Genomic DNA, 23,581 nt, shown 5'->3' with positions numbered 1-23,581 from the left:
ATGGGAATAAATATCAAAATATTCCAGTGGGCTTGTTTCACCTATAACCCATTAATGGCTATCTTCATTCACATACAATCACAATTCTATAATTTAAAATGCAATGCATTTATAAATTGATGCCATTTTACTTTGTTTTAATGCACTGTGTTCCTTGGAAAAAATGTTTAATGCAAATAAGTCATTTAACCAATCATTCTTCTCAATGTGCCATATCCACATTTTAATGTATTTTTTTTTTGTTCTTGTTGTTTTTTATTGCATTTTAGGTTTTGGAGTACATGTGAAGAACATGCAAGATTGTTGCATAGGTACACACATGGCAGTGTGGTTTGCTGTCTTCCGTCCCCTCACCTGTATCTGTCATTTCTCCCCATGCTATCTCTTCCCACCTCCCCACTCCCCGGCCCCTCCCCCATTTCCCCCCAACGGACCCCAGTGTGTAGTGTTCCCCTCCCTGTGTCCATGTGTTCTCATTGTTCAACACCCGCCTATGAGTGAGAATATACGGTGTTTGATTTTCTGCTCTTGTGTTAGTTTGCTGAGAATGATGGTTTCCAGGTTCATCCATGTCCCTACAAAGGACGTGAACTCATCGTTTTTGATGGCTGCGTAATATTCCATGGTATATATGTACCACATTTTCCCTATCCAGTCTATCATCGTTGGGCATTTGGGTTGGTTCCAGGTCTTTGCTATTGTAAACAGTGCTGCAATGAACATTCATGTGCACGTGTCCTTATAGTAGAATGATTTATAATCCTTTGGATATATACCCAGTAATGGGATTGCTGGGTCAAATGGGATTTCGATTTTTAGGTCCTTGAGGAATCTCCACACTGTCTTCCATAATGGCTGAATTACTTTACATTCCCACCAACAGTGTAAAAGTGTTCCTATTTCTCCACATCCTCTCCAGCATCTGTTGTTTCCCGATTTTTTAATGATCGCCATTCTAACTGGTGTGAGATGGTATCTCAATGTGGTTTTGATTTGCATTTCTCTGATGACCAGTGATGATGAGCATTTTTTAATATGTTTGTTGGCCTCCTGTATGTCTTCTTTTGTAAAGTATCTGTTCATATCCTTCGCCCATTTTTGAATGGGCTTGTTTGTTTTTTTCTTGTAGATCTGCTTTAGTTCTTTGTAAATTCTGGATATCAGCCCCTTGTCAGATGGGTAGACTGCAAAAATTTTTTCCCATTCTGTTGGTTGCCGATTCACTCTACGGACTGTTTCTTTTGCCGTGCAGAAGCTGTGGAGTTTGATTAGGTCCCATTTGTCTATTTTGGCTTTTGTTGCCATTGCTTTTGGCGTTTTGGTCATGAAGTCCTTGCCTACACCTATGTCCTGAATGGTTTTGCCTAGATTTTCTTCTAGGGTTTTTATGGTGTTAGGTCTGATGTTTAAGTCTTTAATCCATCTGGAGTTAATTTTGGTGTAAGGTGTCAGGAAGGGGTCCAGTTTCTGCTTTCTACACATGGCTAGCCAGTTTTCCCAACACCATTTATTAAACAGGGAGTCCTTTCCCCATTGCTTGTTTTTGTCAGGTTTGTCAAAGATCAGATGGTTGTGGGTATGTTGTATTTCCTGTGAGGCCTCTGTTCTGTTCCATTGGTCTATATCTCTGTTTTGGTACCAGTACCATGCTGTTTTGATTACTGTAGCCTTGTAGTATAGTTTGAAGTGCAGTAGTGTGATGCCTCCTGCTTTGTTCTTTTTGCTGAGAATTGACTTGGCTATGCGGGCTCTCTTTTGGTTCCATATGAAGTTTAAGGTGTTTTTTTCCAGTTCTGTGAAGAAGGTCATTGGTAGCTTGATGGGCATAGCGTTGAATCTGTAAGTTACTTTGGGCAGTATGGCCATTTTCACGATGTTGATTCTTCCTAACCATGAACATGGAATGTTTCTCTATCTGTTTGTATCCTCTCTTATTTCGTTGAGCAATGGCTTGCAGTTCTCCTTGAAGAGGTCCTTTACGTTCCTTGTTAGTTGTATTCCTAGGTATTTTATTCTCTTTGTAGCAATTGTGAATGGCATTTCATTCTTGATTTGGCTCTCTTGAAGTCTATTACTGGTGTATAGGAATGCTTGTGATTTTTGCATGTTGATTTTGTATCCTGAGACTTTGTTGAAGTTGTTTATCAGTTTCAGGAGACTTTGGGCTGAGATGATGGGGTCTTCCAAATATACAATCATGTCATCTGCAAATAGAGACAATTTGATTTCCTCCTTTCCAATTTGGATACCCTTTATTTCTTTTTCTTGCCTGATTGCTCTGGCTAGAACTTCCACTACTATATTGAATAGGAATGGTGAGAGAGGGCATCCTTGTCTAATGCCAGATTTCAAAGGGAATGCTTCCAGTTTTTGCCCATTCAGTATGATATTGGCTGTTGGTTTGTTGTAAATAGCTTTTATTGTTTTGAGATACGTTCCGTCAATACCTAGTTTCAATAAACTAGGTATTGGGTTTTTAGCATAAAGGTTGTTGAAATTTGTCAAAAGCCTTCTCTGCATCAATTGAGATAATCATGTGGTTTTTGTCTTTGGTTCTGTTTATGTGGTGAATTACGTTTATGGACTTGCGTATGTTGAACAAACCTTGCATCCCCGGGATGAATCTTACTTGATCATGATGGATGAGCTTTTTGATATGCTGTTGCAATCAGTTTGCCAGTATTTTATTGAAGATTTTTGCATCTATGTTCATCATGGATATTGGCCTGAAATTTTCTTTTCTTGTTGAGTCTCTGCCGGGTTTTGGTATCAGGATGATGTTTGTCTCATAAAATGATTTGAGAAGGATTCCCTCTTTTTGGATTGTCTGGAATAGTTTCAGAAGGAATGGTATCAGCTCCTCTCTGTATGTCTGGTAGAATTCAGCTGTGAAACCATCTGCGCCTGGGCTTTTTTTGGGTGGCAGGCTCTTTATTGCTGCCTCGACTTCAGACCATGTTATTGGTCTGTTCAGGGTTTTGGCTTCTTCCAGGTTTAGGCTTGGGAGGATGCAGGTGTCCAGGAATTTATCCATTTCTTCCAGGTTTACTAGTTTATGTGCATAGAGTTGTTTGTAATAATCTCTGATGATGGTTTGGATTTCTGTGGAATCTGTGGTGATATCCCCTTTATCATTTTTTATTGCATCAATTTGGTTATCCTCTTTTCTTTTTTATTAATCTGGCTAGTGGTCTATTTTGTTGATCTTTTCAAAAAACCAGCTCCTGGATTTATTGATTTTTTGAAGAGTTTTTTGTGTCTCTATTTCCTTCAGTTCTGCTCTGATCTTAGTTATTTACTGTCTTCTGCTAGGTTTTGAGTTTTTTTGATCTTGCTCCTCTGGCTCTTTCAATTTTGATGACAGCGTGTCAATTTTAGATCTCTCCTTTCTTCTCATGTGGGCACTCATTGCTATATATTTTCCTCTAGAGACTGCTTTAAATGTGTCCCAGAGATTCTGGTATGTTGTGTCTTCGTTCTCACTGGTTTCGAAGAACATCTTTATTTCTGCCTTCATTTCATTGTTTATCCAGTCAACATTCAAGAGCAAGTTGTTCAGTTTCCATGAAGCTGTGCGGTTCTGAGTTAGTTTCTCCATTTTGAGTTCTAACTCAATTGCACTGTGGTCTGAGAGACTGTTTGTTATGATTTCCGTTCTTTTGCATTTGCTGAAGAGTGATTTATTGCCAATTATGTTGTCAATTTTAGAGTAGGTGTGATGTGGTGCTGAGAAGAATGTATATTCTGTGGATTTGGGGTGGAGAGTTCTGTAAATGTCTATTAGGTTTGCTTGTTCCAGGTCTGAGTTCAGGTCCTGGATATCCTTGTTGATTTTCTGTCTGGTTGATCTGTCTAATATTGACAATGGGGTGTTAAAGTCTCCCACTATTATTGTGTGGGAGTCTAAGTCTCTTTGTAAGTCATTAAGAACTTGCCTTATGTATCTGGGTGCTCCTGTATTGGGTGCGTATATATTTAGGATCGTTAGCTCTTCTTGTTGCAGTGATCCTTTTACCATTATGTAATGTCCTTCTTTGTCTCTTTTGATCTTTGTTGCTTTAAAGTCTATTTTATCAGAGATGAGAATTGCAACTCCTGCTTTTTTTTTGCTCTCCATTTGCTTGGTAGATCTTCCTCCATCCCTTTATTTTGAGCCTTTGTGTATCCTTGCATGTAAGATGGGTTTCCTGGATACAGCACACTAATGGGTTTTGGCTTTTTATCCAATTTGCCAGTCTGTGTCTTTTGATTGGGGCACTTAGTCCATTGACATTTAGGGATAGTATTGTTATGTGTGAATTTGATACTGTCATTTTGATGCTACCTGGCTGTTTTGTTGGTTAGTTGATGCAGCTTCTTGATTGTGTTGATGCTCTTTTACCATTTGGTGTGTTTTTGGAGTGGCTGGTACTGGTTGTTCCTTTATATGTGTAGAGCCTCTTTCAGGAGTTCTTGTAGAGCAGGTTTGGTGGTGATGAAATCTCTGAGTGCTTGCTTGTTCACAAAGGATTTTATTTTTCCATCACTTATGAAGCTTAGTTTGGCTGGATAGGAGATTCTGGGTTGAAAGTTCTTTTCTTTAAGGATGTTGAATATTGGCCCCCAATCTCTTCTGGCTTGTAGGGTTTCTGCTGAGAGATCTGCTGTGAGTCTAATGGGCTTCCCTTTGTGGGTAACCCGACCTTTCTCTCTGGCTGCCCTTAGCATTTTCTCTTTCTTTTCAACCCTGGTGAATCTGACGATTATGTGCCTTGGGGTTGCTCTTCTTGAGGAATATCTTTGTGGTGTTCTCTGTATTTCCTGGATTTGAATATTGGTCTGCCTTGCTAGGTTGGGGAAGTTTTCCTGGATAATATCCTGAAGAGTATTTTCCAGCTTGGATTCATTCTCTTCATCACATTCAGGTACACCTATCAGACGTAGATTGGGTCTTTTCACATAGTCCCACATTTCTTGAAGATTTTGTTCATTCCTTTTTGCGCTTTTTTCTCTGTTCTTGCCTTCTGTTTTTATTTCATTGAGTTGATCTTCGACCTCTGATATCTTTCTTCTGCTTGGTCAATTCGGCTGTTGAAGCTTGTGCATGCTTCACGAAGTTCTCGTGTTGTGTTTTTCAGCTCCATCAATTCACTTATAATCCTGTCTATGCTGTCCATTCTCGTTAGCAGTTCGTCCAATCTTTTTTCAAGGTTCCTATTTTCTTTACGTTGGGTTAGAACATGTTCTTTTAGCTCACTGTAGTTTCTTACTACCCACCTTCTGAAGTCTGATTCTGTCATTTCATCACCCTCCTTCTCCATCCAGTCTGGTTCCCTTGATGGTGAGGAGTTGTGATCCCTTTTAGGAAGAGAGGTGTTCTGGTTTCAGGAGTTTTCATCCTTTTTGCGCTGGTTTCTTCCCATTTTTGTGGGTTTATCCACCTGTTGTCTTTGTAATTACTGTCTTTCCGATTGGGTCTCTGAGTGAGCTTCTAGTTCGTGGATGCTGAAGTTACTTCTTTTTTTCTTTTTAAGCTTTCCTTCTAACAGTCTGGCCCCTCTCCTGTAGGACTGCTGAGGTCCTCTCCAGGCCCTGATTGCCTGGGGGTCACCTGCAGCAGCTGCAGAACAGTAAGGGTTGCTGCTTGTTTCCTCTTTTGCTATCTTTGTCCCAGAAGGATGCTCACCTACTGTCAGTACGTTCTCTCCTTTATGAGGTGCATCTTTGGATCTATGGGGGTCAGGGAGCTACTTGAGGAGACAGTCTATCTTTTATTGGGGCTTAAGTCCTGAGTTGTGAGCTCCTTTTTTCATTCAGAGCTGCTGGGCAGGTATGTTTAGGTCTGCTGCAGCTGAACTCATAAAGCACTTTTTGTTCCCAGGTGCTTTGTCGTAGGGAGTTGGAGCTTTATGAGTTTCCGTTGCTCTACTGCCTTTTTTGATTTTTCTTTCAGGTCTGACCCGCCCAGCTAGCAGCACGCCTAGCCACTGCCTGCCCGCAGGGGCTTTGCTGAGCTGCTGTGGGCTCCGCCCAGCTGCCCTGAGCTCTTTCCTGCAGTCCTGTTTATATGGGCGTAGTTAGAACTGTCTCTGCAATGGTGGCCCCGCCTCTGTTATGGGGGACTCTCTCTGTTGTGGCAGGTTGCCTCGGCAACACTGGGTTGCCTTGGCAACGGGGGCCTGCCTCCAGCGGTGGAGAGTCTCAGTAATGGCGGAAGCCCCTCCCTTGCCGAGCCAGACTGTCCTGGTTCAGCTGTGCTTGGTTTGAAGGGCTCAACCCAGAGGGTTTCCAATTACTGTTTTTGTTTTCGTTGTTGTTGGGGGTGGAGGGGTGGGACCAACCGAGCTTGATCACCTGGCTCCCTGACTCAGAGTCTTTTCTTTTAAGTTGAACGACCCGGCATTCCAGTCGCTTGTTGAAAAGGCGCCGGGATCTCCCGTGCTGCGACTCACTGAGTCGGCTCGAACTGTGGCGCCAGCTCCTGGCAGATTTTTTGCTAGGAATCTCCTGGCCTGGCTCGCTATTTCAGATGAATCGGCAACTCTGCCGTCTCAGGGCTCTGATCGCCAGCTAAGAGGGCTCCCAGACCAGTGGCTTTTGTACGGAGAACCGCAGCAACAGGGCATGGTCACAGCAGCCGTGAGGGTGGAATCAGCCCCATGGGGGCCAAAACAGCCGCACTGGCTGGGACTGCGACGCTGGCGATCCCTCTGCCTGGGTATCTCCTGGTCTGTGGGCAATAAGAGTTCATCTGGAAATGCGGCGTCCACTCACCCTCTGCACTTTCACTGGGAGCTGAAGTCCTGAGCTGTTCTTAGGCGGCCATCTTCACAGCATTCGTATTGTGTTTTATATTTAATGCAAATAAGTCATTTAACCAATCATTCTTCTCAATGTGCCATATCCACATTTTAATGTATTGTGTTTTAAATTTTATTCAAGTAAGTTCATTTCCAGCTTTATTTTTGATATCTTCTTTGACCTATAGGTTATTTACAAGTGTGTATTTTATTTCTAAATATTTTAGGATTTTCCATAAATCTTTGTTGTTGATTTCTAACTTAATTCCATTGTGGTGAGAAAGCATACTTCGTGTTGTTTGAATTCTATTAGATTTATTTAGACTAGCTTTATGGCACAGAATGGTATCTACCACCGTAAACATCCTGTGCGCACTTGAAAAGAATGTGCAGTCTGCTGTTGTTAAAGTTCTATAAATATTAATTTAGCTAATAGTGTTATTCAAGTCTTTTATATCTTTACTGATCTGCTATGTATTCTGTCAGTTATTGAGAGGCATATGTTGAAATCTTCAGCTTTAATTATGGATTCATCTATTTCCCTTTGCAGTTTTCAGTTTTTTGCTTCATGTATTTCGAAACTCTGTTATTAGGTGTGTAAATTTGCTTTTGTTATGTCCTTTTGATGACTTGATCTCTTTATCATTATAAAATAATCTTTGTTATCTCTGGTTATAAACTTTGCTGGGACACCTATTTTGCTCAGTATTTAATATAGCTATATCAGCTTTCTTTTGGCTAGTGATAGCATGGTACATCTTTTTCTATCATTTTACTTTTAACTTATTTGTGTATTTATATTTAAAGTGCAATACCATGACACTGTGTAGCCATCATAGTTGGGTGTTGTTTTATCCAATCTGACAAGTTTTGCCTTTTAATTAGTGACTTGGAAATATCTATCAATTTGTAAAAATGCTATCTATTTATTTTTAGAGGGAAAATTAGCTTATAAATCACCATATTTTTTAGGAAAACATTTCCGTGTTTTAAGCTGAGCAAAATAGAATTCAATGAGTAAAATTATGGCTCTAATATGCTTTCGATGAAACTTAACTGTATTTAAATGAAGGAATAAAGAACATCAGAGAATTGATTTCTTATCCAAATTATGCCTTGTTTATATTCTTAGTAAGATCATTATCTTTAAACAATATTCTAGTTTTATAAGAACAATGACAATAATTTCTAAACACAATAATTACATGTATAGAGGACATCTGATAAATATAATGTTCACTGTGTGACTTGGTATGAATAACACTCTTCGCTTATTGATTACGTGGTTGAGCGTTAAGGCAATTCTTAACCTCATTCTTTAAATAATGGATCAATTTGAAAACTAGGTGGCATTACTGAGCTTCCAGGAATGAATACAATTAATACATGTGTTAAAAACAATTTGAGAAAGATATTTTGAAGATCCAAAGGCAAGTACAAATATAAATCCTAACTGTTGCCCTTCCTTCCTCTGTACCATCTAGTCTTTATAAAGTTGCCCAGAGTTATCCCATCTCACAGAAGTCAGTGTCCTTTTGATAGCAGACAAGGCCTACAAGGCCTGCGTTGCCTGCTCCTGCCTCAATTCTAAATCCTTTGCTCCTTACTACCTAACTGACAACTTCTGTGAATTCGATGAATCTGGTAATGGCATGATGGATACTTGGAAGGCTTGCTTCTTCCAAGTCTATAAATTGAAGTCAATGACTGGAACTTTAAAAATCTTAACCACTTTTTGACTGGGTTATGTTAGTGGTACTCCACATAGTATAGCTTACTGAAAAGTCTCAAGCTGTACAAAGGATTTGAGGAAGATTCTAGGCTCCATCGCTCTATTGCCACTGAATTGATTTTGCTACCTTGTTTAACTTTATTAATAGATACAGTCTTGTCTAGAAAAAGAATATACCCTACCTTACTGTTGTTAAAAAAGGAAATCTTACTCTTTCCCTATCCTTAATATAGCCACCTATTAGAGTACTAGAGGTTCTATCCATATATTTGGTATTTTTTTCAATTAAAAAACATAAATCTGGGGTTCTAGGCTCAATATTTGATATAAAGAAGTACTATTTTTCAGTAGAACTTTGTGATATACTTTTATCAACTAGTGGAGAAAATTTTGGGAAATAAAATTTTATTCTTTATGTTTGTTATCTACCATTTCTCCATCTTTTCTAAATACAGGAACAAGTTGGGTTACATGGGCTAAAAACCCTGACAGTGTTCATGCAGAACCTGAACCACACTATGAGAAACAAGATTATTAATAATTGCTTTTTGGCACAGTATTTAATTTTTAGTGTGGCAAAGCAGGAATTTATACTGTCTACCCAGTTATAGGTCTCCTCTTAACTGTTAATAATAATTTATAACTATTACTTATTTTGTGACTAGTTCAAGTTCCTATTTAAGGCCAATCTTGCCACATGTGCATTGGGACCTATTTTCTCTTGCCTTTTAAAGAACTTTACTCCTACAATTATTTCCATTTTCTTGTACCATCAATTTTTAAATTACAGTGAACACAGATATGGTTTTAAAAAAATCCCCTGTATTAAAAAATAAAACCAAAAAAATTCCTTTGGCTCTTCTCCTGAAAAACCTGTCTATACTTGCTGTGTCAACTTCACTCTTTTTCTTTTTTAGACTCATATGACCAGGCTTTCATTCTTTAGAATTTCACAAAACAACTCCTCAAGATCACCAGTGTCCTCCATGTTGCCAAACATGATTCTTCTCTAACCTCACTTACAGCACTTAACTCCTTTTACTAAATCTCCTGAAAGTTATTGTTAGTGATTTTTGACTAGTTTTTTAACCTCTATAGATTCATAACCTCAACAAGAAATTGTTTCTAAATATGTATTATTTTTAATGTCTACAGTTCTGAAATTTGATAAGTGAGAAAGTAAATATTATGTATAATAGTTTTTTCCCCTTATATCTGGATTGAAGATGATTTATATTGGGTAATTTTTAAAATAATATTTGACTGTTTTTTTCTCCTTGAGAAATTTTGAGATAGCAAAGTTGATATTCCATTATTATTCGGTCCTCACAGATGGGAAATATTTCCAAATAACTCCTCCTCTTAAATGACTCATGGTTAAGTAGAAGTAGCTTATAATTAAGTTTTGTTATATATTATTTAATTTTGAAAATGTCAGTATATTTAATAATTCCACAAAGATATGGATTTCAGTATTGTCTGATACATATCTTTTTTGTATTAAATTTTTATTAATATTTCTTGACTAAATTATTTTCAATTTTTTCATATTTATCTTGCTATTATTGTCTCTTACTATTTGTATTATCAATTGATTTCTTGAATCGTAAGTTCTGAAATCAATATAAAATTAACAATTTTTATAAAAATTATTCTCTCAATTTTTTTCTTGCTATACTAAATACATATTAATAGTTCAGACGAAGATAATTTCAACCTATAGAGCACATAAGGGGTTTTCACTTCAAGTAACATAGAGTGAATAATATTTTTAAATAAATCTAAATGTCATACATTGTTGACATTACTAACATTGTTACACTTATTAGATAGGGTGGTAACATCTGTGCTTATACAGACATTAGTATTATTTTTTGTGGGATGTTAAAACAGTGTTAAAGTAAGCATCTGTTTATTGAGCCCACCAGAAGGTAAAAGGCAAATAACAGATCTTGCCAAATATTGAAACTGAACTAAACCTTATTTCTAATAAATATACGGATGCTGTAAAGCAAAATGATGTAGATAAAGGGTCTAGATATAAGTGGTTTGGGGAAGGTAACACTTTAGTATTAATGGTCAGGGAAAGCCTTTTTTTGGAGGTGATATTTAAACAGAGATTTGAATGAAGTAAGAGAGCAAACCTTGAAATGTATCCGAGGGAAAAGCAAATCCAGTCAGAGGGATCAGTAAGTACAGAATCTTTGAGACAGGAATGTGCTTTACTTGTTCAAGGAACAAATGAGTGGCTAGGGCATTATATAAGGAAAGTTTTACTGGAAATGAGGTTGAATGGGTGGCCAAGGACCATGAGGTATGAGTCCATGTAGGCTTGATAAATTTAAATTTAGTCTGAGTATATGGGAGGTCAGTAGAAGGTTGAGAGTGCGAAGATTAAAAGGTTATTCTGCTGGTATGTGAATAAGCTATAGGGAGGAAGAATAGGAGCAGGCTGACCAGTAAAGAGATATTGCTTTCAAAAAGCACACAAGTAGCTGCATCTCTTCTAAAACACCAAATGAATAAATACATTTTGTACATTCAAATAAATAATGCCAGTAAAATTCACTTTCTGCCTTCAAGTATCTTAGTGGAATTTGATGATTTCATAAAAATGAACTAGTTGAGAAAATGTCTTCAAGATTATGGACAGTCACAAATATTGAAAGACTTTATATTTTTCATTCTGCAGATGTTTCAGCATTTAGTATATGAAACTATCTTTTTATAGACCTATGTTTGCTATATCTATCGACATTTGGGGCTCCTTTCTATGCCCATCTTAAAGTGTAAGTTATATTCTGGGATTATCTTTACGTATTCTTTTTACTCTCTTTTTACTTATGTAGAGATTTGAATATTAATGTGAATAATAAACATCTGACTTGCTTGGGAAGAAAAAAGAGGTTATTGCAGTAATCCAAGTGAGGTTATGATGGACTAGGATGGTAGCTGTGGAGGTAGCGACTTCTTAAAGTAGTGGTAGTATTTTGATATTTAACTTGTGGATTTGGCTGTGGGGCATTGGAGAGAGTTAGCAAATGTGATTTCAAAGTTTTGTCTCATTATTGTTGTTTAAAGAGGAGGAGAGTGATCTTACAAATTAAAAGTTCTAATGTGAACATGATAAATTTAGATGCCATTTAGACATCTTGATGGAAATGTCAGAGGAGTAATTGATGAGAGAGGTGTTGGAATAGGAAATAGAAAATTAGCAGTCATTACCATATCAAGATAGTGTTTAAAACCATAGGAATGGCCATTTGGCACTGGTGCACTTCAATATTGAGATGTTTAGAAAAGGAAAAGTTGTCAACCATTGAAACCAAGAAGAAGTAGTTAGGTATATAGAAGAAAGCCTGGAAGGCTGTAGTAATTAAGAAGCCAATTAACAGTAAAACCAATCACTACTTTCTTTGCTCGTGAAGAGATTTCTAGTTGCAAATAGCTAACAACAAAGTACATCTGATAGATAATATATTATAGAATAGAAATTCGGCAAGTGAAGTGTTACGCAATTATTGACAATGAAACAAATGTGGTGAAGGCTATGATTGATTTAGGAATCACAAGCACATAATGTTTTGTTCTCAACCTTCCATTGCATCTTCAGAAATAATAAAACAGTTTGATAGGCAAGATTTATTGACACCAGCAGAAAAACTGTCAACCCTTTCTATTATTCTTCTGTACCAAAAATAAAAGTATATGGTATACAAGACATTTTGCAACTCTCTTTTATATATTAATAATGTATATTCAAACAAGATTAAGAGAAGCCTTTAAATGGCAAAAAAAAGAAAAGGCTCATAAATCAAGGGAAGCCTTGAAACAATATTTTGCAAATAACAGTACCAACATAGGAGATTTTACTAACAATAATTGGTTACTTGCAGGGAAAATCGTTTGCTACAACTTGCTGATTCTTCAAGAAACCAAATTTGTCATAAGAGTTTAAGTATTCTCTGCATGTTTTCTGCTATAAAGACCCTTTTATTATGCTACTCCAGGAAGCTGCTAAAATTGGTATGCATGTGATGAAACCTGCAATGCAGGTAGACATTCAGGAAAGATTTTGTTATCTTGAAAGCCAATTATGTTGCTATGTTGTCAAATTTCTAGAACTAAGATTTATCTTCTGCAAGCAGTACAAATAACATATTTTGTAAGATTGCTTCTATAAAACTGCATATGATTATAGACCATAGAGTACTGTTTATATTCCAAATGTGCAAGATAGTTGGCCATATGAAGGATTTATCAGCTGTTACTGCTGAGAAATTACTATCCCTGTACAAAATTTGACTCTTAAAATTTTGTAACATTACTGTTATAGTAAAAGCTTTGTTTTTCTAAATACAAGTTCAGATATATACCGTAAGTTCATTCTATGATGGTGATAACCCAACTTAAAGCTTGGCTGTATATTAATCTTAAATCTCAAGATTTTGGCCAAAGTATTTTGATATAATTCTAATATTAACATATTTATTTGTTTGCTATCTATCTCCTTCACTAAAATGTAGTAATACCTGTTGACAGGAATTTCATGTTTTCTCACTACAGTGTATTTCTAGCACTTAAGAACAGCGCCTGGCATATAATAGAAGCTCAATAACTATTCATTGAATAAATAAACTAATAAATACATATTTGTTCATCTGTATGAATAAAAAACATTCATAGGTTTCTCTCCTGGGTATAATATACAAAAATGAGGATGCTGGAGATTTTAAAGCCACATATAAACTTTTTCAGCTTTGTTTATAAGTCTTCTATGAATAATTTTACTGAGTACTTTGTGTAAAGCACTGTTTAAGGGCTAGGAGAGTTACTAAGACGAGTTAAGAAAATAATATACTCTTCCAGGAATGCAGAGTATGGTAGCAGAACCTTCCAAAATACAGTAAGATACCTCAAAAAATGAGTAAAACAATAACAATGTAATTATAAATTGCTTTTTACATTTGAAATATTAAGAGAAAATAAAACACTTCAAATGTTAGATTGCGGAAGTAAAGTATAAAGTTAAACCATAACATTTATGGGTAGATTTAGATAGAAGCCAAAATTTCAAAATATGTAATGAAATACTGCAGAATATAGCTCAGGAAGCTAAATGATGATGATTGGAAAAAAGAGATTTATGTGAATTTGCTTGAGAATAAATAACTTTATAATTAGAGTTATTTATTCAACAAATATTTACTGAAAAGCTTATTTTATGTAAGTTACTGTCTACATGCTTCGATAGGGCAGTAAAGAGACAAAAATCTCTGCTTTTATGAAGCCTCCTTTTTAGTGGAAGAATATATAGAAAACTTTTAAAAATAAATAGGTTATAATATACAGAGTACTAGATGAAGATATAAGCCATAGAGAAAAATAAAGACGGAAAAAATAGTAAGAAGTATTGGGGGTGAGGCAGGGGTTACAATTTGAAACAGGATGGTCAGGGAAGCCCTCACGGAAAACATGACATTTGAGCAAAGACCTGAAGGAGATAAGGAAGCTTCCTTATGAATATCCAGGGGAAAGCACTCCAAGGAGAGGAAGCAGCAAGGGTAAAGGCCATCAGAGGGAGCATGCCAGGTTTGCTCATTGAAAAGCAAGACCATTATGGCTAGAACAGAGTAAATGAGGTAGAAAACTAGGAAAGGAAATCAGAGAGGTAATGGGTCTCAACCTTAAAGAAACTTGTAGACTGTTGCAAGGATTTTGATACTCTAGAAGAGATGACTAGTCATGGGGATATTTCCAAGAGAGGAGTGATGTAATTTGAGCTGTACTTTAACACCAGACCATTTTAGATTGCTTGGCTTAGAACCAGTAACAGGGGACAAGGGTAGAAGCAGGACTAGTTAGTAGCTGCAATCATGATGACTTCAATCAAGGTAGTAGCAGTATAGATGGTAAAAGGTGTCTCTGAATGTATTTTAAATGCAGAGAAAATTTGAGTTTCTGGTTTACTGGATAAGTGTGAGAGCAGAGGAGTCAACAATGATTCAAAAAATTTTGGACTTAACTAACCCCTGGGGAACAGGGGATAGCACTAAGTGGTTCTAGATTGTAGTACTTCTGCTATTTGCCCAAATACTTCCTTTAGTGATTTGTTGTTTTTGCTTATTTAGTTGTCTATTCTCCTGATAAGATTTAAGAATAGTCTATATGTCATGCTAAATGATATTTACTAATAACAACAACAATTAATGCTATTTATTGCTTAGGTCTCCCCAAACTTCAAGGTGCCTAATAGTTGATATAAACAAGATTCTGTCATAAGAAGGAAGAATGGCAGGATTCGGTAGTAGAGCAATGTGCCAGCCACTAGCTTGAGTTTGGCAAAAAAAAAAAAAAAAAAAAAAAAGAATGAAGTTCAAGAAGGAGTCACTGTGGATCTTAAGACTAAAGACATAAAACTAAAGCAGACGTTTAAAATGAACTTTAAGTATTAATGGCAAACAATGCTAATTTAACACATGGCACTCCAAGTTTGCTTAGCAATGGAAGCATAATGGGGGGAGATACTCAGGGGTCCATTAAACATGTCTAGAATATTGGGTCTATTTAGCATACCCCAGTCTAACTAGGTCATGGTGATAACGATCTCTCTATAAATCCTGGCTTGAATATAGAAATCAACACATGAGTTGGGTTGGAATAAAAATTGCAGGTGTACAGTCAAGGGATCCAACTATGAGTCATTGAGAAAAGTAGGACAAAGGAACCAAAACAAAGGCTGACAATGTAAGATTTACAAACAGGGTAGAGAACATGCTAGAATTCAGAATGATCATCACAGAAGAATAAGAATATCCTGCTCTAAGGGCTAGGCTACAAGCCAAGGAGAAAACAAAGAGTGGAAATCAGGCACCCAAGAAACTCTTCAAAGATGTTATTTCTGAAGAAAAGGCAGAAAAATTTGAAGCCAGGGAAATAATTCTAAGTTCACTAAAGAGAATAATCTGTCTAGTCCATTCATTTGTTAATTCCTTTGTTCATTCATTCAGTACACAGTATATAGGTATTGGAAATATACTGGATTTTTTTTTTTAATTTAAAGATCTTTGCTCTGAAGGATCTTGTAGAAACCAGAGAGTGAATGCCAGGCTGCCTGCAAGACTCTCTTTGGCTGAGGTTCCTTGGATCCCTAGGGGATCTCTAGCTCTCTCTAAATTAAGAGTATTCAGAAGAGAGTCTTAAACCTTTTGCCACAAAGTAGACTAAGACTGTTTGCAAACTGCAGCTAAAACAATGCCTTTAAAACATAATTTGACATTCCTCCTTAAAATCCTGCAATGGTTACCTTTTGTCCTTAGGATAAAGTATAATTCCTTAATACATTATCATGATTTGGCCCCTCCAGGCTGAACACGGGCACCTTGCAATCTATTCTCTCCTTTTAGTTACTTGAAACCACAATGCTTACTTTTTATAAAAAAAAAAAAAATTTTTTTTTTTTTTTTTTTTTTTTTACAAAATTTCAATAACTTTGGTATGAACACTTACTCTTGATATTAGACTCTGGTCTGCCTTGTCTGATACATTCTTTCCTCCCATTCTCATTTGGTTTATTCCTACCAAGTTCTCAGCTTCTCTGACCCCTTCTAGGGAAGTACTACTATTTGCTTCTATAGTACTGTACTTCATCACTCTTCTCTTACTGTTGTTTATTCAGTTCTGTCTTTCTGATAAGTTGTAAGGATAGTTCCCGGAGAATAAGATGTGTCTATTTTGTTTACCACTCTATATTCAGCAACTTCACACAGTGTTTGCTGCCAGGAAAGTATTAATCACATTTCCTGAATTATTTTTTTAAGAGGAGAGGTCTCATTGTTGCTGAAGCTGGACTTAAACTCCTGGGCTCCAGTGATCCTCCTGCCTCAGCCTCCTGAGTAGCTAGAACTACAGGCACATGCCACTGTGCCCGGCTTACATTTATATAATTTTTATTGCTAAAATGATAGAGGAGAACAGACAGAATGAATATAAGATCTGCGAGGCAGTTATTATTTACTAACCATATCTATTTACTAACCATTATATCTCCAGTACTTCACACAGGGCCTAGTATAAGGTAGCTGCTTACTATATTTTTGACTGAATGAATAAATAAATGAATGCTACCCAAGTCAGTCTTAACCTTCTTTGCACAAAACCCCTATAATAAACTGGTGCTATATATGACACCCTCAATAGTTTGTTCTCTTTTTCCATAAACTATGCCTCAAAATGCAAGACCCTAAAACCTTAAAGTATAACTGGATTTGGACTTAACATGCTGTATACCTGTTTGGATTGAGTTTGATCATTACACTTTCTTAAGAAACTGAAAGGTGCCATTTTCACAGATCCTTACAAACAGTGCTTCTAATTTTCCCTGCCCACCCCGTTTACCATCCCTTTGTTTTCCAGCTAGGTAGTTACATTGTTCTCCAAGTATCACAAGCTGCTCTGGTTATGTACCTGTGAAACAGAGAAGACACAGGGGAAAACTAGAGCTCTATCAAGACGAAAAGCAAATCCCAAATATTAGCTACCTCAGGGAGATGGATATCTATATAGTTATAATTGAAAACAAATATTAAGCTAGGAAAATAAAATAATATAAAAAGTATATCCAAGTGGTTGTGGAAGTAAGAAATCATGCATATTCCCTGGTTGGAAGGATGAAAGATAAGCTATGGTCAGTCCTGAAAGTTATCTTGAGGGTTAGAGAGAGTATTTTACCACACAATTAAGGCTAAATGCCTTATAAAGCTTTTAAGAAAATTACACAGTGGAAAAGTGTTCAGTTTTAGTGACCAGTTATTCATCAATATATGAATAATCATGTAAGAAAATTGTAATAATTCATGTAAAATTGTTTTAAAGAATATTAATTTTAGTACCACCAATATATTTATCATTATCAACACACAGCATAATTATGAAGTGAACTTACATAGTGTAATATAGGCCACCACTCATGGCAAATTAAAAAAGTCCCTGTCCTTTTAAAAATAATATAAAGAAAACAGTACCGAAAAGTACATGAAGTGGTAAATTATCACAACCATGCAGTTATACAACAAACTTCAGAGCATTCCTATACTTTTCTAATATCACTGATAGACTTTCTCCCTTCCTTCCTTCCTTCTAGCATTTTCTAATAGATTATGTCCAGGCATATATACACAGCAGATAGAAAGATGAGTAAATCGGAGTCCCTGCGAGATCCTTCTCTCCTTGCTAATTTTAACCTCATTTCCAGATCTAGTACTTTTTTTTTCCTTCCAATAATCCTATAACCCAGAGAACTTGTTATAATAAAAGCCAAACAATTGCTCAAATGGATCCTGGTGCCTTCAAAGGAGTCCCATTTGTAGGCTGGCAAATAGAGTAAGAAGAGATGACAAGATGAAAAGACGGAACCAGGGGAAGACCCCCTGGAGGAGATCTCTAAAGAGAGAAGAACAGAGTCAGTACGGAGGGATGAGCCTTCAACTGCATGAGGTCAGCTTTTATATTAGAACAAAGATGATGAAGATAAATTTGTAGATGAGAGAAAAGGGCAGGAATTTTCTTTAGGAAGTAAAACATAAGGTGTTCTGCTAAGGAAAAGGGAATTCGGTGACAGAATGGAGTCTTGAAGAAAGAGTGATAGTTTGAAACATTACTGTGGAATACAGGAGCAGTGCTCAGGGCCCATCCAATACCGAACACTGTATCTGAAGTGTCAGTAGCAGAGCTCACCAGCCTGCATACAGATACTAATCCAAGTTAAATGGTTTTGGAAAGGATGAAGCATAAACAAAAGTGAGTTAGGATACTGAAGATGCTAGAAAGAGAATATAGTTATATGCCATGAATTGCAGGCTGAATTGGCCAGATTCAGGAAAGAAAGTGACAGATTGGGAGAATACTGAGCAGGAAGAGACTGGAAAGTCCAGAGAATACAAAATTGAGAATGAAATGTGGCTGCTGTCAAAGAATAACATGTATGCTCAGGGGTTCAAAGGTGGAGCAGAGATGAGTGATGACAAGGTTAGAGATGTGAACAGGCTTTGTGAATTTTTTTGTTTTTTAAAGCATGGATGAAGAGTGCTGTATTGAGAAGGACACAGATCAAGTTATTCATGTGATAGTAGCAGTTATATGGATTTTTAAAAAGGCTCTTTGTGAAGCTGGTGCAACAAGCTGAGGAAGACAGTGGAAAACCCACAAAGCTACCTTGTCTGTATCAGCTAACCTGTATCATTTACTATTCTTTTAAAAATACACTCTTTCTCTTTCTATATTATTCTTTATTCTGTTTTCCTGCCGTACCCAACTCGTTTATTCTGAAAAACCTTGATCAATTTGAAAAGAAGCTTTCTTAAAGGAGCTCCCCAGAGGGAGCTCCCTAAAGCAAACTAGTCACAGTGATGATTCCGTTTCAGTTACCATCTATGTGATCCATCTCTACTAAAATTGTAAATTTTCCTCTAAATTCTCAAAAATGATGAAAAGCCACAGTAAAGCAGAAAGCACATACTTTTTTTTTTTGTAAAAAAAAATAGTGCTATACAAAAACAATGAATGGCAGAATAATGAATTTGTGGCATTTTGTGTGCAAAATCATAATGTAATTCTTACTAGTCATTAGCACAGTGGCTCTCTATATAATATAATAGTTACACAGTCATACAACCCACTTAGTAAGTAATTTAGTCTTACCTGTATTGCAAGGGCACGGGCAACAAGACCTCTAAGGTATTGTAAGGGATCTTCTGGGCCTTCCCACTTGCTCTGCCATGCAAGAGGACACTGCAATTTAAAAAGGGTCAACATTAAGTTTATGTATATGATACCACATACAAAAGACTATAAACACTAGTGTGATGGAGAAAAGTTTTGGTATAATTCACATATACATACGAAATTCATTTCATTAAGATATGTGTTTTTCTCTGATCTCATTAAATTGAATAGCAGAGACAGCATGAATTAATGTTTTTCTAAAAGGAAGTTTTTTTTTAAGTACAAATTCCTGAAAGAATAAAATGATGGAACTTAAACTGACATATTAAAAATAGTCAACCATGTTTTCTTGTAACAAGCAATAGTTACTGCATTATGAAACTCAAATTAAATTTGACAAAACCATTTTAAAGGTGGTAAAAATTAAAAAACAACCAGCTTTGGTCCTTACAGAGTTTTTTTAAAACTGTAAATAGAGCAGTATAATCGAAACTTTATTCCCCAAACCACATTGAGACATATGAAACAAACAGAAAAAAAGGAGTACATTAAATTAAAAATAAATAAAATAAAATCCCTCTAAGAATAGCTGCCTACAAAAGTTATCTTTCTAATATCTGACCTTCCAATAAAGGCATTCTCCATTAATGCAGACTCTTTACTGCACAACTATTCTTGTAAGTTCATGTTCATTATAATATACCTTTTTAGTGAAGGTTTTCTGGATTTTCTAAATACTTTACAAATGTCATGCAAACTTCTTAACATATTATTTTTCTGAAGTGTGGTAATAAGGAGAGAAAATCAATTTTATACCCCCAAACACTGTCTTATTACATAGTTAAGAAACTATCATGGGCTGGAATATATCAACAAGGTATGGAAAACGGGAATTGTAAGATGACCAAATTTAGAGTAGGAAAGGACCTTAGAAAACACAGAATCCCTTTACTTTAGAGGAATAAAGTAAGCCTTCTTAGGAATGTGATAGATAAGTGCCAGAACTGTGCTTTGATCTAAAACAGGTGTAGTGATTTTGAAACATGACTGCAAATCCTTTGACACTTCTCTTGAGACTTGAGGTCTGTGCTCCTCTCTTCTAATACAGTAGAAGTGATACTATGCCAGTTTTCAAATTTAGGCTATAAAAAACGGGTTGCTTATATTTCCTGCCTTTTGGGACTTTTAATCTTAGAAGCCAGTCACCATGCTGTGAAGCCCAAACTATCTTTGGAGAAGCCCATATGGAGATGAACAGAGACCCCCAGCTCTCAGCCAGCACCAACTTGCCAACCATGCAAGTGAGCAGTGTGAAGGAGACAAGCTTTCTCTCCCAAGCCGTAGTAAATTTCAGACTTTTAAGCTAAAACTGAATGCTTTTTTAAAAAATAGGATTTTAAGCTAGCAAGTTTTAGTGACATTTGTTCTGCAGCAGGACAACTGATAACTATTTTGACACAACAAAGGTGGGGTGCTGCCTTAACAAAATCCTGAATCATACGGCATTGGACTTGAGACTAGGTGGTGGGCTGAAGCTGGAGGGATCTTTAGGAGAATGTAAGTGAAAACTTAAGGACTTCTAGGAGAATACTACTGGAAGCCTAAGGAGCTTTGAGGACTCCCCAAAAAAGGAAGGAAAAATCTCAGACAACCCTCTTTGTTACACAATAGGGCTTCAATAAATCTTAAGGGTGTTGTCCCACAGTGGACACAAAATAAGCCTAAGATAGAAAGACTTAACTTGAAAAGATTTGAGGTTGTGGTTTTTGTCTAATGGAGTTCTCAATGAGATTCATAGCGAAATCCCAGTTTTAGAAAAACTGTTATGGTGTAAACTATCAGTTTAGGATTAAAGGGTAGGAGAGGGTGCAATTAAAAGAGAACTTGGCTTCAGGGCTTCTATGGGCAGGAAGCAAACTGCGAAAACTACTCAGCTGCAAACATGAGCTACATTTTATTGAAATGTATGGATAATTCAGAGGTTAGAATCAAGAGCTCAGAGGGTAAAGCCAAGAGCAATTAATAACCATTCCTAGGAAACAATACAAAATTCTAATAAAGGAACTGGAAACATGAACTTGCTTGGATTTCAGAATTGCTAAGGACATGTTAGCCTCCCATTCTTCCTCCACCCTTTTTTGGATAGGAATGTTTTTGCGGTTACCCTATGCCTGTCATGCCATTTTATATTGGTTTTAAAGGGAACAGGTAACTTGTCTCTGCAGTTCACTGGTCTTTAGATGGGAACCATATTTAAGCAGCTATTTTTGAGAAATCAAACTCAAAAAGCCTTATCCATACCTTCATCTGATTTAATCCCTTTAGCCTCAGCCTGATCCTGTAATGAAATGAAACATGTGGAGGAGTTTGGGAGGAGACAGCTGTATTTTGCATGTGGGGAAATGTAAGTAATTTGTGCCTAGAGGGCAGACTATGGCAGTTTTTAAACATGACTCCTAAATTATTTGACACCCCTGTCATTCACAGTTGACCAACAGCCAGCCCATGAGAAACCTAGGAAGATGAGTCTTGTGAGAAACCCTGAGCCAGAATACTCAGCTAAACCACACCTGGATTCCTGACCCACAAAAACTGAGACATAATCAATTTCTATTGTTTTATGCCACTAAGTCTTAAGGGAATTTATTATTCATCTATAGATAGTTGAGAGTTACCAATATTATTGCCAAGTGTGATACATTAATTCAATAAATGTTTGAGCTATTATTCATCCATTCAGCAATTATTTACTGTCTACAATGTGCAGGTATTATTAATATAAGGTCCTTGCTATTATGGAGCTTACATTTTATAGGGGGATAGATAATATTTACTATATTAAAAAATTTCATAGTGAAATATGCAGAGAATTAAAAGATAATAGGTGATACAATAGAATTGATATGATAGTGATACATGAGAAGAATAAAATAAATAAGATATAGTCTTTAAAAAAATTAAAAACCAATACAGGAGATAAGAAGCTGAAGTTCCTTGTGGTGCTTTATGAATAAATTATGTATCATGGTATTAGAGTTTAGAGAAAAAAAAAATTCAATCAAGGAAGTCTTTAAAAAAGAGGTAGCTATTAAGCTATGCCTTGAAAGTTGTGTTAGATCTGCACAATGGTAAAACGAATTGCAGGAATTTTTTTAAGCTAATATTTATTGGGTGCTTATTATGTGTTAGTAACTATAGAGAGTGCTTGATATACACCACCTCATATATTCCTCAAAATAATCCTCAGAAGTGTACTATTAGATAAGTGCAAAAATAATTGCAATTTTTACATTGTTGGAATTTGCTGTTTGATACTGAGATACATTCCTAAATAAATATGGTTATGTTATACATCATTTTAGTGAGCTTTTCTCGCTTTGTGTTTTTTGCTGATGAGTTATTGCTTGCTGTTTATATTTATTTTAGACCATGGAAATGATGTTTGGCAAAAAGCAAATTCAAGCCATTTTCCAATTTGAGTTCAAAATGGGTTATAAATCAGTGGAGACAACTGGCAACATCAACAATACATTTGGCCCAGGAACTACTAACGAATATACAGTGCAGTAGTGGTTCAAGAAGTTTTACATAGGAGATCCTTGAAGATGAGGACATAGTAGCTATTGGAAGTTGGCAACAACCAACTGAGAGCAATCATCCAAGCTGATCCTCTTACAACTACAGAAGTAGCAGATGAACTCAAAGTCAACCATGCTATAGTCGTTCAGCATTTGAATCAAATTGGAGAGGTGAAAAAGCATGATAAGAGGATGCCTTATGAGCTAACCAAAAGATTGTTGTTTTGAAGTGTTATCTTCTCTTATTCTACGTAACAACAAACCGTTTCTCAATCGGATTGTGATGTATGATGAAAAGTGCATTTTGTATGACAACCGGCGATGATCAGCTCAGTGGCTGGACTGAGAAGCAGCTCCAAAGTACCTCCCAAAGCCAAACTTCCACCCAAAAAAGGTCGTGCTCACTATTGTGGTACTCTGCTGCTGATCTGATCCACTAGCATTCTGCTGAATCCTGGCTCAACTATTACATCTGAGAAGTATGCTCAGCAAGTCCCCAAGATGCACCAAAAACTGCAATGCCTGCAGCCAGCATTGGTCAACAGAAAGGGCCCAATTCTTCTCCATGACAGTGCCCAACTACAAGTTGCACAACCAATACTTCAAAAGTTGAAAGAATCAGGCTACGAAGTTTTGCCTCATTTGCTGTATTCACCTGCCCTCTCGCCAGCTGACTACCATTTCTTCAAGCATCTCAACAACATTGTGCAGGAAAAACACTTCCACAACCAGCAGGATGCAGAAAATGCTTTCCAAGAGTTTGTCGAATC

General features: G+C 36.5%; 1 protein-coding gene across 4 annotated transcripts in view; it reads right to left on the bottom strand.

Moving 5' to 3' along the window:
* Positions 1-23,581, bottom strand: part of DYNC2H1 (dynein cytoplasmic 2 heavy chain 1) — a 402,876-nt gene that overhangs the window by 45,067 nt on the left and 334,228 nt on the right. For all 4 annotated transcript variants that reach the window (XM_003923764.4, XM_003923763.4, XM_074400491.1 and 1 more), the window contains one exon: positions 19,210-19,299. In XM_003923764.4, coding sequence (XP_003923813.1) covers positions 19,210-19,299 — 90 coding nt within the window. The remainder of the gene's footprint in view (positions 1-19,209; positions 19,300-23,581) is intronic.

This window comes from Saimiri boliviensis, chromosome 6 (assembly GCF_048565385.1).
Source record: "Saimiri boliviensis isolate mSaiBol1 chromosome 6, mSaiBol1.pri, whole genome shotgun sequence".
Lineage (NCBI taxonomy): Eukaryota > Metazoa > Chordata > Mammalia > Primates > Cebidae > Saimiri > Saimiri boliviensis.
The sequence above is the reverse complement of the archived record's forward strand: the minus strand, read 5'-3'. Positions and strand labels throughout refer to the sequence as shown.